The sequence below is a fragment of the Chelonia mydas genome, chromosome 1 (assembly GCF_015237465.2).
Source record: "Chelonia mydas isolate rCheMyd1 chromosome 1, rCheMyd1.pri.v2, whole genome shotgun sequence".
Classification (NCBI taxonomy): domain Eukaryota; kingdom Metazoa; phylum Chordata; order Testudines; family Cheloniidae; genus Chelonia; species Chelonia mydas.
Window position 1 is genome coordinate 123,944,115 of NC_057849.1, and position 16,229 is coordinate 123,960,343.

Below are 16,229 nucleotides of genomic sequence, written 5' to 3' on the forward strand. Positions count from 1 at the left end.
GCAAAAGGGGTATGCAGGCTTCCCCAGGATGACAGTGCAGACAGTAACACCATTTATGTGAACGTCATTTGGTGGGACTAGTGTCCCACCTTGTCCATGAATGTAGATTCCTGATTGGCAAAAAACTCCTAGCTTGTGAATTTTTCCTGTGCAGCCCACGCTGACATTTCTAAATCTGGCTCTGTGGTCCACTGGTGCCTGCAGAGCAATGGAGTAGTACCCTTTGCAGTGTACGTACTCAGGTGCTCCTCCAGGAGAGCAAATGAGGCCCAATAATGGCCCTGGCACAGTTAGGCAACCCCACTCTCTTAAAGCCAGCAGTTACTGCTAGAATATCTTTAATGCCCGCTACTTTGAGGTTGGAAAGTTGACTGAAGTGACGGCAGAGGTATCTAAGGCAATCAGGCATGTAGTTTACCCCAAATTGGTTGGCAATGGACCTGTATTTAAAAACAAATGTGCATTCAGTTTGGTAACATGTTCACCTCAGTGATTATACCCCTCCATTAAGACTTTTCTAACCTCCGCTTGAACTTGGGGCTCTGGCAGCCCCACGGCAGCGCACAGACCCGAGTCAAACTAACCAGATCCCAGAGGCGCTAGTGCCCCCCTGGACTCGGGTCTGCGAGAGACCATATAGATGCTCAAGCCCAAGGATACTGAACACAGGTAGAAAAAGAAATCCCAGTTCATTTATCTGGGACAAAAGCCTGAGCTCACTGTTTAGGGCCAAATTGCAACTGAGACAGAATTTGGTCCAGAGATTATGTTCAGGACTTAATCAGGCAGACTCCAGGTCTACTGAACAGAGCTCAGTGATAGGGGTGGGTGAGTGTAGGTGGGTCAGAAGTGAAAGGAATGTCTGATTCAAATAGTCCAGTGTAATTTTGCCCTGCCTATGGATGTCAGTACTTAGCTCCAAGTCATTTAAGTTCTATTCTCTTTTTTTTTCAGGTTACTAGCTGTTTGACTGCCTCCCTGTTCTTTCTTTGGTTAAAGAATTTCCTGCTCACTGTCACCTTCTTTGTCACACCAGCAAAATGGGAATGTCCCACAGCACGGCTGCAGCCAGGGCTTCCATATGTTGTTGTACCCAGAGAGCTGCTGAGGGACCAGAGTCAGTGTCTGGCGATGCTCCTGAACAGCTCTTTCTAGTCTGCTTATTACTGTGTCAAACAGGGGCTCAGTGGCAGGAGACAGAGGTTTGGTCTCAGCTGGGTCACTGGAGAGATCAAAGAGCAAAGGAGGGTCACGATGGGTTACGTCTTTCCCAAAGCAATGGCACATTCCACGTCTATAACAGGCTCCAGCACCCTCTGCCTGGAATATTGGAGTCACATGATGAGCCTTCCACAGTGCCCCACCTGCCAGGAGAGAAACCACTTTAAGTAACAAATATGGACATGAACTAGACCGAGCTCTCCTAAGGGCAGTATTTTCCCTGCAAAGGCTTTTATTCCGTCCCTGTCAGGAAATAAGCGGCAAGCCAAGATGACCATGCAACTATTTATCTACTGGGAACTAATTGAATTCCAAAATAGTCCTTTCCAAAAGCCACTGAACCGGTTCTTTTTGTTCTTCTAAGGTAGTGATCTGTAGAACCATGCTTAAAAGCATTTCTTTTTACAGCAACTGGTGCCCTCATTTATCCCTGCTAGAGATGACTAACTTAGTTCTACAAGACAAGGGCCAAATCTTCCTATGTGTGTGGACTGCACCTAGTGCATTGTGGGTGCCAACTACTGCTCTATAAATTGCTGTGCAAGACCAATGCTCCTCTACAAGCTGGACTGCATTCCCTCTCTCTGCTTTGCAGAAGTCTATCAGCTCAAAAGACTGTCCCTAAGGGTATATCTACACTACGGAATAAGGTCGAATTTATAGAAGTCGGTTTTTTAGAAATCGGTTTTATATATTCGAGTGTGTGTGTCCCCACAGAAAATGCTCTAAGTGCATTAAGTGCATTAACTGGGCAGAGTGCTTCCACAGTACCGAGGCGAGAGTCGTCTTCCGGAGCGTTGCACTGTGGATAGCTATCCCACAGTTCCCGCAGTCTCCGCTGCCCATTGGAATTCTGGGTTGAGATCCCAATGCCTGATGGGGCTAAAACATTGTCGCGGGTGGTTCTGGGTACATATCGTCAGGCCCCCCTTCCCTCCCTCCCTCCGTGAAAGCAAGGGCAGACAATCGTTTTGCGCCTTTTTTCCTGAGTTACCTGTGCAGACGCCATACCACGGCAAGCATGGAGCCTGCTCAGGTAACCGTCACCGTATGTCTCCTGGGTGCTGGCAGACGCGGTACGGCATTGCTACACAGTAGCAGCAACCCATTGCCTTCTGGCAGCAGACGGTACAATACGACTGGTAGCCGTCATCGTCATGTCCGAGGTGCTCCTGGCCACGTCAGCTGGGAGCGCCTGGGCAGACATGGGCATAGGGACTAAATTTGGAGTGACTTGACCAGGTCATTCTCTTTAGTCCTGCAGTCAGTCCTATTGAACCGTCTTATGGTGAGCAGGCAGGCAATACGGATTGCTAGCAGTCGTACTGTACCATCTTCTGCCGGGCAGGCAAGAGATGAGGATGGCTAGCAGTCGTACTGTACCATCTTCTGCTGAGCAGCCATGAGATGTGGATGGCATGCAGTCCTTCTGCTGCCAGCCAAAGATGTAAAAGATAGATAGAGTGGATCAGAACAAGAAATAGACCAGATTTGTTTTGTACTCATTTACTTCCCCCCCCTCCCCTGTCTAGGGGACTCATTCCTCTAGGTCACACTGCAGTCACTCACAGAGAAGGTGCAGCGAGGTAAATCTAGCCATGTATCAATCAGAGGCCAGGCTAACCTCCTTGTTCCAATAAGAACAATAACTTAGGTGCATCATTTCTTATTGGAACCCTCTGTGAAGTCCTGCCTGAAAATACTCCTTGATGTAAAGCCATCCCCTTTGTTGATTTTAGCTCCCTGAAGCCAACCCTGTAAGCCGTGTCCTCAGTCGCCCCTCCCTGCGTCAGAGCAACGGCAAACAATCGTGCATCTGAGTTGAGAGTGCTGTCCAGAGCGGTCAAAATGGAGCACTCTGGGATAGCTCCCGGAGGCCAATACTGTCGAATTGTGTCCACAGTACCCCAAATTCGAGCCGGCAAGGCCGATTTAAGCGCTAATCCACTTGTCAGGAGTGGAGTAAGGAAATCGATTTTAAGAGCCCTTTAAGTCGAAATAAAGGGCTTCATTGTGTGGACAGGTGCAGGTTTACATCGATTTAATGCTGCTAAATTCGACCTAAAGTCCTAGTGTAGACCAGGGCTAAGAATTGTCCAGTGGGTCCCAGATAGCTAGGGGGCAAGTCTTATTCCCAATATAGTCACAAGGGTGTTGGGAGTCAGTGAGAGAGTCGTGTGTGGATGGATCCACCTATTTAAAATGACTACTTGGGTATAGCTTTCAAAGAACATTCTCAGCAGCATAGGGGCTCCCAGCTCATGGTAAGGAGGGAGATGAAGCTGCTCCTGGAAAAGACTGTGATGTGTTCCCTCAGGGACTCAAATGCTTCCCAGAGTTTGCAGGCCCACATGTACTGCACACTTTCTGCTATTCCCCTTTGTAGGGTGTAGCAAGGGATGCTGGAACAATTTTCATAGTGGGAGAGCTGAGAGCCATTGAACCAAACTGTAACCCTGTAGATAATGGAAACCACTTGAAGCCAGTAGGTGCTGGAACTGCAGCACCTATGGGTGTACATAATAATGTAGTGATAGCTAGCTCTGGTGGTTGGTGCCTTATGTGGGGGAAGATCCCCATCTCTTCCCCCTGCCCCAGTGGAGCTGTGTGCACCCTCAAGAGTGCAGTCCTTGCAGTCTTAGTGCAGGGACTGGAATTGTACCTGGTCCTTATGTGGTCTGCCTAAGGGAAAATTCTTTATGGTCTCTCTCTGCACTTTGCACTCATGGAAGGACTAGACAGAATCTGGCCCCAGCTTATTTCCAGTCTCAGGATGTAGCTTAGTCTTGAAAGCAGGGCAGCTTACTGGATATCAGCTGTGAGCAAATAATACAATGGAAACAGAAACTTGTTTTCAACGCAGTGTGATAAACACTAGATTGCAGTGCCACAGTAACACGTGGTATGGAGCTGTTGCCCAGACCAGTGGCTCTCCAGCCTCTGACCGATAGTCTGAACAGAACTATATAAAACAAAGTAGCAGCATCACAGTAGGAGGCTGGCTAATCATGAAAAATGACAAGGCATTAAGGGTGCAACTGAATGCAGTTTGACTGGAGATTTGCCTCCCCCTGTATCCCATGGTCTGATAGGAGATGATACAATTGATCTGAGCAAAGCTCTATGAGTGACATTATTAACTGAGACAAGGTGGGTGGGGTAATATCATTTATTAGCCCAACTTCTGTTGGAGAGACAGACAAGCTTTCAAACTACACAGAGCTCTTCCATAGGTCTGGGAAACGTACTCCAAGATTACCTCACCCACCTTGTCTTTCTCTCATATCCTGGCAACGACGTGGCTACAACTACACTGCACACATTATTATTTTATCATTATAATTTTTATTTTCTATAAACTATCAGGGCCATGGAAGCCCAAGGTCCACATAAAAAATGTTCATGCTCCCAGTTGTTAGCAGCCATCTGATGGTAACACATTTAGGCCCTGATCCCCTGTAACTGAAGTCATTCCAGGAGGAGGAGGTGGTTGTGTCCAGCACAAGAGAGAGATTAGACATGATGCCTAACTGACGGAAGGTAGGTTCAACACTCTGAGCCATTTCTGTAATGCATGCAGCACAAAAGCCGACATTTGCAGTCTGTATATATGACGTTTTCTTTTTGGTTCAGTGGAATCTGCTGAACTCTCCTGCCTTCTGCTGTGCCCTGAGCTGTTCTCCATGACTGGGAGGCTGCAGCTTTACCCCGCGGTCTGAGTGTTGCTGCAGCCAGGATGTCTTTTGCTAAACAAAAACTATTATGAGAAAGGTGGTGGAAACAATAATGCATCTCAAACTCTAGCAAATACTCCAGTCTGAACGCCTTCCATGGGTATATTTCTTAATTTAATTGTAAATTACAACTATACTTTTCAGGCTGCATCTCAGAACTTCTTTGGTGTGATCACTTCTGGCTGAATTCCTCGGTTGTTTTGGATTAAAATAATGTATTTGGAAACATGGTAGACACAGATGTTTCCCCCCCCTCAGACATTAGCAGAAATTATAAAAAAAAAAAAAAAAAATCATGGATTGATAAATAAAGGTCACAGCCATTAATTGTAGCTGAAGTTTAAGATTAACAATTTCTCAGTATGTGTTTTTTCTTGGCTGTATGTAAGTATGTGAACTCATACTGTGGTATATCTAGATACATTTTCAATATATAGATATGTATCTCATTATATATATATAGTCTATTTTATATATAATCTATATACCAATTATGTCATTGATATGTGTTCAGAAAAATTAATTTGTCTATGCATTTCATTAAATATTTTGGGCCATATTAGCCCAGTTACCTGGCTGTCTATTTAGCTCACTTATACTGGCTAGTTATGACTGATTCTCCATTACCCTGCACCTTGTGTAGTTATTTACATCTGTGCAAAATGGGTATAAAATACTAAATAACTACACAAGGTGCAGGGCAATGAAGAATCTGTCTCCCTGTTAGTTAGCGTTGAAAGGTGCACTGAGAATGTGGCCACAACAACAACTGGAGTGTCCAGAAAAGAAAAAAAAAAACCCAGAAAACAATGGGGAAAAACAATATTGAAAGCTGAGTAGAACTCAGCATTGGAGCAGCCAGCAGGGGTTCCAGCCAGCACAGACAGACAAAGAGGAACACATAATCGGAGTTAAAGCAACCCTGACTGAACTTGAGGGAAGTGTGTTAATTTTGGGGTACCATGTTAATGTAATATGTCCAAGGAAAAACTGTTTCTTGAATCTAAATAACTCTCAAGCCCATCTGGTAATAATCAATTTAACAAGCAGAAAGTGTCACTAATAAGCCCCATTGTGTCAGGATAGAGGAAAGGACTCTTTAACATATAGACAAAAGACTCTCCCAGCCTTGATGAAGGGCCTAATTGATGAGTCCTCACTAGAAGACAGAAAGATACAATGGCTTCACATCCAGACAGCCCAATATACATACATGAAAGGACAATAAGTAGAACAGGAACGTGATGTATTTTAAAATGAGCAGAACAATAAGGAGAAATCAATTGGACTCCAAAGATTTCTCCTGCCTTGTAAGAAAGGAATGGATCTGAGCAAGGAACAGATTTTTGTTTCAGATTAAATTACATGGAATATTACAAGTTTTGGTTTAACTATGGTTCATTTAACCAAGTTTCACCTGCCTGAATTTCAGACCTACCCACATTTTGAATATATCTGATCTGCATGTCTGAAATGGACATACACGTGTAAGTTATGCAGCCAGATGAGCAAATTATTTTTTCTCTCTAAATTTGTGGGGGAAAAGATTGCTTGAGTAGCTATGGGATTCCTCCCAAAAATGATATCTTGCATCCTCTCTTATGTGACTAAAGTGGGAGCAGTATACATGTGCAGAATGTTTCATTTTTTATAGAACCATCTCCTTGTGTTTCATTGGGATAACTAGGAAGGTACACAACTCTACGCAGTTAAGTAAATCAAATATACATAAGGTTAGACAGGTAAAAGATAAGAGCAAGAGAGAGAGAGATATTAACAATCCATTGTTACATTATTGGTAATAGGGAGCAAAGATATGTGGTGCATTAGATCAATTTGAAACCAAGTAGCAGACAACAACCCACATAAACCAGTCTAAACACAAAGCTTAGTAGGGCATCAATATACACGACCATCATTATTTTTATATTACTATAGCAGCTAGAGAGTCAAGCTCAGAGATCCATCGTAAAATAACATAGTAACAGACAACTCCTACCCTGGAGAGCTTTTAGTCTAGAGATAGACAATACACAGGATGAGAGGGGGAAACTGAGGTAAGTGAGCTAAGGGAAGTGACTTGGTCAGGGTCACAGAAGTTTAGTGACAGAGCTGGGAATAAAAACACAGGTCTCCTGACTTCCAGTTTAGTGCCCTATCCATTGCTAGACCGCTCTGCCTCTCAGTAGGGTTAGATGATTAAAAGCTTGGTGTGTTCACATATTTTCCTACACAGGCAGATTCATTTTATGATCTCACGTCCGCATTTTGGTTTGGGCCAAAGGCCCCATTGGTTTCTATACTAAGTTCTCCCCTAAGGCCCATCCTTTCTTGAACCTGGCCCAGAATGGTCAGATTTGGGCTGTGATTTCTCCTATTTCTTATATTTTGTATTGCCCCATCTTAAATGTAGGATTCTCTTTTGTGAGCCACACTACACTGACCCATTTCCTAACCACTACTCTCAAACTTGTGGCTAAGTGACATTCTGTATTGTTTCACAGGTGCTGCATGGGGATATTAGCCAGAATATAGTTAGTTGCATTTTTATCTGTCTGGGTCTTGGAAACAGTTTCAGGCCATTGTGTGTGCAAGATCAGAAATTTCTAATCTGTGGGGAGTCCCAGAAAATGTGTGTGCAGGGACCTATTTGACTACAACATCTCTCTGAGAGATTGAGGGGATGGGAAGAGTGTTGGATTCATGTTGTTAGAAAAACTGGTGTGTAGAAGAAATGTCCGTTGCTTTTATCCCATTGAATTTCTCTCCCAGAAGATGAAGAGGTGGGGCCCCCAGTTGTCAGGATATCTGCCCAAGTGTCCGCATCTAAGGGACATACCTATTTTCTTTTTATATGTAGCCACTTGTAGTCTGTTTCTGTATCTCGTGCAGGGCTGTGGTGGGTTGGCTCACTAGTCCTTTAGTACTTATTGTTAAAAGCTCCATCTGTTAAATTTCAAATTTGGAAGACAGTTAAAGCATGGCCACCAGTCAGAACTCGTCTGAAAATGAAACAGGGATTTAAATGGCGTACAAGTTGGAGATTGATGAAACACTCATTGGGAGGTGGTCCGAGGGAGGGGGAAATCTCTTTGTTTGAAGCACTTTGAGGCTAGGCACATCTCTATGGGTTCAAATTCAAAGCAAAGCAATATTGATGGACCCCCGGCCTCTTTGGGTGCATTAGAATTTATCAGGTTTCAGAGTAGCAGCCGTGTTAGTCTGTATTCGCAAAAAGAACAGGAGGACTTGTGGAACCTTAGAGACTAACCAATTTATTTGAGCATAAGCTTTCGTGAGCTACAGCTCACATCATCGGATGCATGCAGAAGTGAGCTGTAGCTCATGAAAGCTTATGCTCAAATAAATTTAAAGGAGTACTTGTGGCACCTTAGAGACTAACAAGTCCTCCTTTTCTTTTTACGAAACCTGTCAAATACATTTGTCAGTCTCTAAGGTGCCACAAGCACGCCTTTTCTTTTTGTAGAATTTATCAGTGTACCACTGCCCTCTAGTGGAATGTTTCATAACATACCTGCTTGATTATCAGTTTTCTTGGAAGTTGCTCATTTAAGTCACCAGACAGTTAAGATACAGAGCCAGACTTTAACTCCAGCTGATGGTGTATGTTTGGAGAATGATTCATTCTGAAATCTAAACCAATCCAGCCTCCCTCTCTTGAAAACACACTTTCATATTCATATTCAGAGAAACTTTCAAACTTAAGCCAATAAGCTTCCTTACCACATTTGCTAATAATAGAAGATATCTGATTCTTTAAACTTGGGGCTACTACATTCCAGACCATCTTTCTCTTCCCTCATCCCCATTTAATCCTACAATGATTCATTAATCAGTCATTTTCTTCAGCAATGTGCGTTCATCTGAGAGATGGGAGACTGGGTTCAAGGCCCTGTTCTAAATCAGGCAGAGTGGGGATTTGAACCTGGTTCTCCTATAGTTTGAGGGAGTGCTCTTACTGCCAGGCAGAGATAAGAGCCTCCCTTCCGCCCATCAATTAGGCACCTAGAGGCCCAGATTAATGAGAGATTTGTGCCTAAGTCCCTTTGTTAACCTAGGCCTTAAATTCTGCCCCATTTCATTCCTGGATAGCTTAGGTGGCTCCCCTCTCAATTGATGGGTTCTACGAATCCTTTTTTAAGCACCTAACTCTCCCCCATGCATTGTACAGGAAGCCTGTGAGCATAACTCAGGGTTTAGGGCCTAGATTCACAAAGGTCCTTAGGCGCCGAACTCTATTGATCTGAGCCTATAGGCACCTGACTGATGGGCTGGAGGGAGACACCCACCTCTGCTTGAGACTCTCAGCTGTGACTCCTCTCCTGCAGTTCTGTGTCTAGGCCAGGTCAGCCCTTTCTCATGAGAAAAGAGAGACAGAGAAGTGAACCTATCTCATCGTAGCCAATAGCCCAGTGGTTAGGGCACTCACCTGCGATGTGGGACGCCTACATTCAAATCCCTTCTCTGTCTGGTGCAGAGCAGGGACTTAAATCCAGGTCTCCCACCTCTCAAATGAATATCCTAGCCTCTGGGCTGTGGAGTATTTGAGGGGATCAAAATCTCACGTAAGGTCCTATTTGAGCCTTTAGGTACCTAAATTTACCTTTAAAAATCCAACCCTTAGTAATAGCTATGCACACCCACCCGAGCACCAAAAATTCCTGACCTGTTCGCCCATGACTGTTATTTGTGTGAAACCCAATCTGGTAAGTGTGCTCTGAGAAAGCCTCCCACATCGAGCCTCACTGCAGAGAGAGGCAGGGAAACTCCTAGTCTGAGAATCCCTTTGGGCTACGGAGTGAGCAAGGGTTCAGAACAGCTCGTTAGCTGTGGGATAGCATCAGGATTTAGGCAGCTTTGCTCATAACAACTGGTGGAAACAGAGGCACCTAGGGGGACTTTAAGTGCCTACACAGTTAGGCGGCTGCTGAGCAGTGGTTTTGAGAACATCAGCGATACCTTAATGTGGGATTTAGGTGCCTAAGAACCTTTGTGGATCTAGCCCTAAATTCTTACGAAAAGGAGCCTCAGAAGCTGGCAAGCTCAGCAGGGAGCTTGTCTAAGCTAGACAGGATCAAAATGCAGAGGAGAAGGGCATAGACGCCTAAGCAGCTGACCTAGTGCACCAGGCTGACAGGCGCCTCCCTACACTCAGGATGTGTTGGCATGAACCCTCTCATGCAGTTAGGTACCAAAGCCAGGATAGCCCCTGTAGCGAGCCCACACCCTAGCAACCAAACTGTCACTCTTTCTTGCACACTCAATACCTTTCTCATGCTTTGTCCTATTTTCTCTCTGTCCCTGGCTGTCTGTTGTGTGGGTGCTGTGCTGCCCCACTCCATCAGTGACCTGCATCTCGCCCTCCTGCAGCAGGACCTGACAGGTATCAAGATTTCAGTGTGCTCAGAGCACAACTACAGGGATTGGACCACACTGACGATATAGACGATTCTCCTTACCTTTGTGGCCTTCAGGGCTTTGGCTTGAGTGAGGGATCCGAGCAGCTTACTAGCTGTGACGTGGTGTCAGGCCTTTGGCGGCTTTTGCAAATGCTGACTGGTGGAAATTTTAGGTGCCTGGAGGATTTAGACACCTCTGGGGGTAGGTAGCAGCTAAGGAGCAGCTTTGAAAATGTCAGTGGCATCCAAGTGGTGGGCTTGGGCACCTAAAGAGGCAGATAGGCACCTAAATACCTTTCAGGATCTGGCCCATAGGCTTTGCAACAATGAACAAACAACGTCTTAATATCGTTAAAAAAAATTGTCCCTAGTCACCCTCTGTGACTCAGTTTTCCATCTGTGCAATGGGAATAATAGCACTTCCCTACCTCACAAAGGTGTAGTGAGGATAAAGACCTTAAAGACCGTAAGGTGCTCAGATACTACAGTGATGGGGCTATACATGTACAGAATATGATAGATACAATAGCTGATATATTCCACTCAAAATGTATTAAAGATTTATGAGAAATGTTTAGAGGCATAGATCAACTTTTTGGCTTTACCAGCAGTAACTAATTAAGCCTCACAACACCCCTGTGAAGAACTTAAAAATTATTACCGCCATTTCAGAGACAGGGAAACCAAGGCAGAAATGTTAAGTGACTTGCTCAAGGTCTTAGAGACAGTGCTTAAATGAGGAGAAAGGGATAGTCTCCTCCATCACCTTCCGCCTTACCTCAGCCATCAGGAGTGAGAAACATGGATTTCCTATAACCACTCATTCATGGTTCCTGACACTACACCGTATGCAGGCAGGGGAGTCTTGTCAGCGCAGGACTTAGAACTCTGGAATTCCCAGCTCCCAGCTCTCCTTTTCTTGGGGGAACTTGACAGCTTTAAGAATATATCAGCAAGGAAGTTTGTTTGTTTGTTTGTTTGAAGGTTTTGGAGTTAAGTCATAATTAAGAAATGCATTACAGCTGCTGTCAATTAGCCTAATTGAAGAAAGATGTTTCACAGCTGAGCTTTATAAAGGGAAAACCCAGTTTAACAGAGAAAATGGAACTCTTGAAAATAAGCAAACAACTTCTTAAGCTTAAAAAAACAGGCTGTATCCATGATCACTCTGTTGGTAGCTCTCCTGATGCTTTTGCAGCTGGAGCAATGAAAGCACTGGCTATCATGAGGCAGCAGCACCTTCTATTATTGTAGGCCGAGCACCAGATTTTAAAAGGTATTTAGGCATCTAAAGATGCAGATAGACACCTAGTGGGATTTTCAAAATCTCACGTAAGGTCCTATTTGAGCCTTTAAAGGTGCCTAAATTTACCTTTAAAAATCCAACCCTTAGTAATCATAGAATCATAGACTATCAGGGTTGGAAGGGACCTCAGGAGGTCATCTTGTCCAACCCCCTGCTCAAAGCAGGACCAACCCCCAACTAAATCATCCAGGCCAGGGCTTTGTCAAGCCTGACCTTAATAACTTCTAAGGAAGGAGATTCCACCACCTCCCTAGGTAACCCATTCCAATGTTGCACCACCCTCCTAGTGAAAAAGTTTTTCCTAATATCCAACCTAAACCTCCCCCACTGCAACTTGAGACCATTACTCCTTGTCCTGTCCTCTTCTACCACTGAGAATAGTCTAGAACCATCCTCTCTGGAACCACCTCTCAGGTAGTTGAAAGCAGCTATCAAATCCCCCCTCATTCTTCTCTTCCGCAGACTAAACAATCCCAGTTCCCTCAGCCTCTCCTCATAAGTCATGTGTTCCAGACCCCTAATCATTTTTGTTGCCCTTCGCTGGACTCTCTCCAATTTATCCACATCCTTCTTGTAGTGTGGGGCCCAAAACCGGACACAGTACTCCAGATGAGGCCTCACCAATGTCGAATAGAGGGGAACGATCACGTCCCTCGATCTGCTCGCTATGCCCCTACTTATACATCCCAAAATGCCATTGGCCTTCTTGGCAACAAGGGCACACTGCTGACTCATATCCAGCTTCTCGTCCACTGTAACCCCTAGGTCCTTTTCTGCAGAACTGCTGCCGAGCCATTTGGTCCCTAGTCTGTAGCGGTGCATGGGATTCTTCCGTCCTAAGTGCAGGACTCTGCACTTGTCCTTGTTGAACCTCATCAGATTTCTTTTGGCCCAATCCTCCAATTTGTCTAGGGCCCTCTGTATCCTTTCCCTACCCTCCAGCATATCTACCGCTCCTCCCAGTTTAGTGTCATCTGCAATCTTGCTGAGGGTGCAATCCACACCATCCTCCAGATCATTAATGAAGATATTGAACAAAACCGGCCCCAGGACCAACCCTTGGGGCACTCCACTTGATACCAGCTGCCAACTAGACATGGAGCCATTGATCACTACCCGTTGAGCCTGAAAATCTAGCCAGCTTTCTATCCACCTTATCGTCCATTCATCCAGCCCATACTTCTTTAATTTACTGGCAAGAATAGTGTGGGAGACAGTGTCAAAAGCTTTGCTAAAGTCAAGGAACAACACATTCATTGCTTTCCCCTCATCCACAGAGCCAGTTATCTCGTCATAGAAGGCAATTAGATTAGTCAGGCATGACTTGCACTTGGTGAATCCATGCTGACTGTTCCTGATCATTTTCCTCTCCTCTAAGTGCTTCAGAATTGATTCCTTGAGGACCTGCTCCATGGTTTTTCCAGGGACTGAGATGAGGCTGACTGGCCTGTAGTTCCCAGGATCCTCCTTCTTCCCTTTTTTAAAGATGGGCACTACATCAGCCTTTTTCCAGTCATCCGATCACCAAGAGTTTTCAAAGATAATGGCCAATGGCTCTGCAATCACATCCGCCAACTCCTTTAGCACTCTCAGATGCAGCGCATCTGGCCCCCTGGACTTGTGCTCATCCAGATTTTTTAAATAGTCCTGAACCACTTTTTTCTTCACAGAGGGCTGGTCACCTCCTCCCCATGCTGTGCTGCCCAGTGCAGCAGTCTGGGAGCTGACCTTGTTCGTGAAGACAGAGGCAAAAAAAGCATTGAGTACATTAGCTTTTTCCACATCCTCTGTCACTATGTTGCCTCCCTCATTCACTTTCCTTGACTTTCTTCTTGTTGCTAACATATCTGAAGAAACCCTTCTTGTTACTCTTAACATCTCTTGCTAGCTGCACCTACAGGTGTGATTTGGACTTCCTGATTTCACTCCTGCATGCCCGAGCAATATATTTATACTCTTCCCTGGTCATTTATCCAATCTTCCACTTCTTGTAAGCTTCTTTTTTGTGTTTAAGATCAGCAAGGATTTCACTGTTAAGCCAAGCTGGTCGCCTGCCATATTGACTATTCTTTCTACACATCGGGATGGTTTGTCCCTGTAACCTCAGTAAGGATTCTTTAAAATACAGCCAGCTCTCCTGGACTACTTTCCTCCTCATGTTATTCTCCCAGGGAATCCTGCCCATCAGTTCCCTGAGGGAGTCAAAGTCTGCTTTTCTGAAGTCCAGGGTCCGTATTCTGCTGCTCTCCTTTCTTCCCTGTGTCAGGATCCTGAACTCGACCATCTCATGGTCACTGCCTCCCAGGTTCCCATCCAGTTTTGCTTCCCCTACTAATTCTTCCTGGTTTGCGAGCAGCAGGTCAAGAAGAGCTCTGCCCCTAGTTGGTTCCAGGAGGGCGAGTGGCGCAATCCCAGCCCAAACCAGGGCCACCACACAGGGGGACTGGAGGAGCCGCACTGCTGCATGCCAAGCGGGCGGGAAGCAGGAAGGGTGCCTGGGGGCAGAGTGTGGGTGGGGCCACGGCTGGCTTTTTGGGGAGGCAGAGCCTCCCCCAGCCTATGGTACCTGCCGCCAATATCTGTCATGTGTTTGTCCTCCTGTCCTCTCCCCAGGGACTCATGTGCATGTGAAAAGCATGTGCAGTAGGGCATATTGTTTTGGATATTTTTTTTTATAATGTATACACACACTGCTATATGTTTACTTACCCATTGTTTCATAGTTTCATAGATCTGAAGGCCAAGAAGAACAATTAATCATCTAATCTGACCTGTTGTGGGGAAAATATTTATACTCACTGTCCTTTTGGTGCCACTGTACTTCATGTAAATATAGCCCACAGTAGTGAAACAGGAACTCATGCTCTGAAAGCTGAACTTTTCCCTGCAGTAAAGGCATCAGGTTTTGGCCGTCGATCACCCTAATGTGAGGGAGAGAATGGAAGTCACCAGACTAGGGTGAGCACATTCTGTAGTCAGTACTCTCATTGCAAATGGCAATTCTTAAACAAGCTACCATTTGAATCAGGAAATGCGAACATTTAAAATTACATATTATTGCACAGCTATAAAGACTTGAGCAACTGATTTTTCAGTTCAGTGGTAGTTCTGAAAAAAAAAAAATCGGACTTTTCAGGGAATTGAAAAATGCTATTTTTGGTCTGTTCCAGAGCAAGGATTTGAACCTGGGTCTCCCACCTCTTGGGTGAATACCCAACCACTGGGGCTAAAAGTGACAAGATGGCGACCAAAGGGCAGGATCACCTCCTCCAGCTATTTTATTAATGGCTGAAACTATTCATGTCAGGTTAACAAATCATTTCAAGTCACTCAAAAGTGCATTTTCTATCAAATACACTATTTGTCTGAAAAATGTCAGCCAGCTCTAATTGGGTCAGTGGAACACTTAATATCTCACACCTCCTTAGCACCTTTGCTCCAAGGGTCTCAAAACACAAGTACATTACAAAAACATCACCATGGTGATGTATGTTAGCACGATCATTTTACAGAAGCGTAAACTGTAGCCACAGGGAAATCCATTCTTTCTAACTTGGGTGACTAAGGCTGAAGTCGATGGGAGCTGCCGGCGCTCAGAACTCCTGAAACATCAGGTCACATGTCGATGATTAAATATGGATTTAGGAGCCTAACTTTAAGTACCAAAGTTTTATAATTTTGGTCTAAGTGGCGGGCCCACCGTCAGTTACACACTGAATTAGTGACAAAGCCAGAAATAGGACCCAGGTGTCCAGTCTCCCAGTCCTTTGGTTTATGCTCTAAAAAAACATTTCTTCCTCCCAAATTCCTATGCACCCCTCTAATACAAGAGGGTTTTTTTCTTTAAAGAAAACCAGAATCATCCCAGGGAATCACACATACACATTTGTTTCCATCGTTTGTTTATGAAAGAAAACAGAATTTAACTATAATTAATCCTATTTTTATATTAAGAAGTAAACCAGTCTTCTTTGTGTTTTCCTTAAAATCATACAGAATAGGTAGAACTAAGCAGGAGGAAAGATAAAGACATTTGTTTTTAAAAACTGTATGACTTCTAACCTGACAATGTCCCTTTAAAAACAAACAACAGTATATTAGGATGCACAATATCAGTCTTTTCATTACAACTGAAATACAGCAAATATGGTTTATGAAACAGTCTCCATACCTGTCCTGAGGCATTATCCCTGCAGCCAGGTGAGCCACTGTGGGGTAAATGTCCATATGACTTGTAGGTTCATCAATAACTGTATCCGCAGGCAATACTCCTGGCCATCTGAATATCCCTGCCACACGGATCCCTCCTTCCCAGCCTCCCATGCCTTTTCCACCAGAAGTGATGAGTCATTAGGACAGAGACTCAAGTTATTGTGAATTTACAGATTAGAATACAATATTCAAATACTCTTTAAATGAAAATAAATCTCACTAAATCTAGGAGAGCAAGGAAAGCCAAGGTTAAAGGCAGTGCTAACTTTGCTCTTCCCAGCTGCTTATTACTACCATCTTTATATTAGGCCATTTTCTCCTATGGCATCTAGGGCA

The 16,229-nt window shown here is 44.6% G+C and overlaps 1 protein-coding gene across 1 annotated transcript in view; it reads right to left on the minus strand.

Moving 5' to 3' along the window:
- Nucleotides 1–887: 887 nt before the first annotated feature.
- LOC102938635 (arylsulfatase E) overlaps nt 888–16,229 on the minus strand; it is a 38,246-nt gene continuing 22,904 nt past the window's right edge. The window contains exons 4-6 of the mRNA XM_007072697.3: nt 15,853–16,016; nt 14,481–14,602; nt 888–1,364 (exon numbers count right to left, since the gene is read on the minus strand). Of these exons, the coding sequence (XP_007072759.3) occupies nt 994–1,364; nt 14,481–14,602; nt 15,853–16,016 (657 nt within the window). The 3' untranslated portion in view covers nt 888–993. The remainder of the gene's footprint in view (nt 1,365–14,480; nt 14,603–15,852; nt 16,017–16,229) is intronic.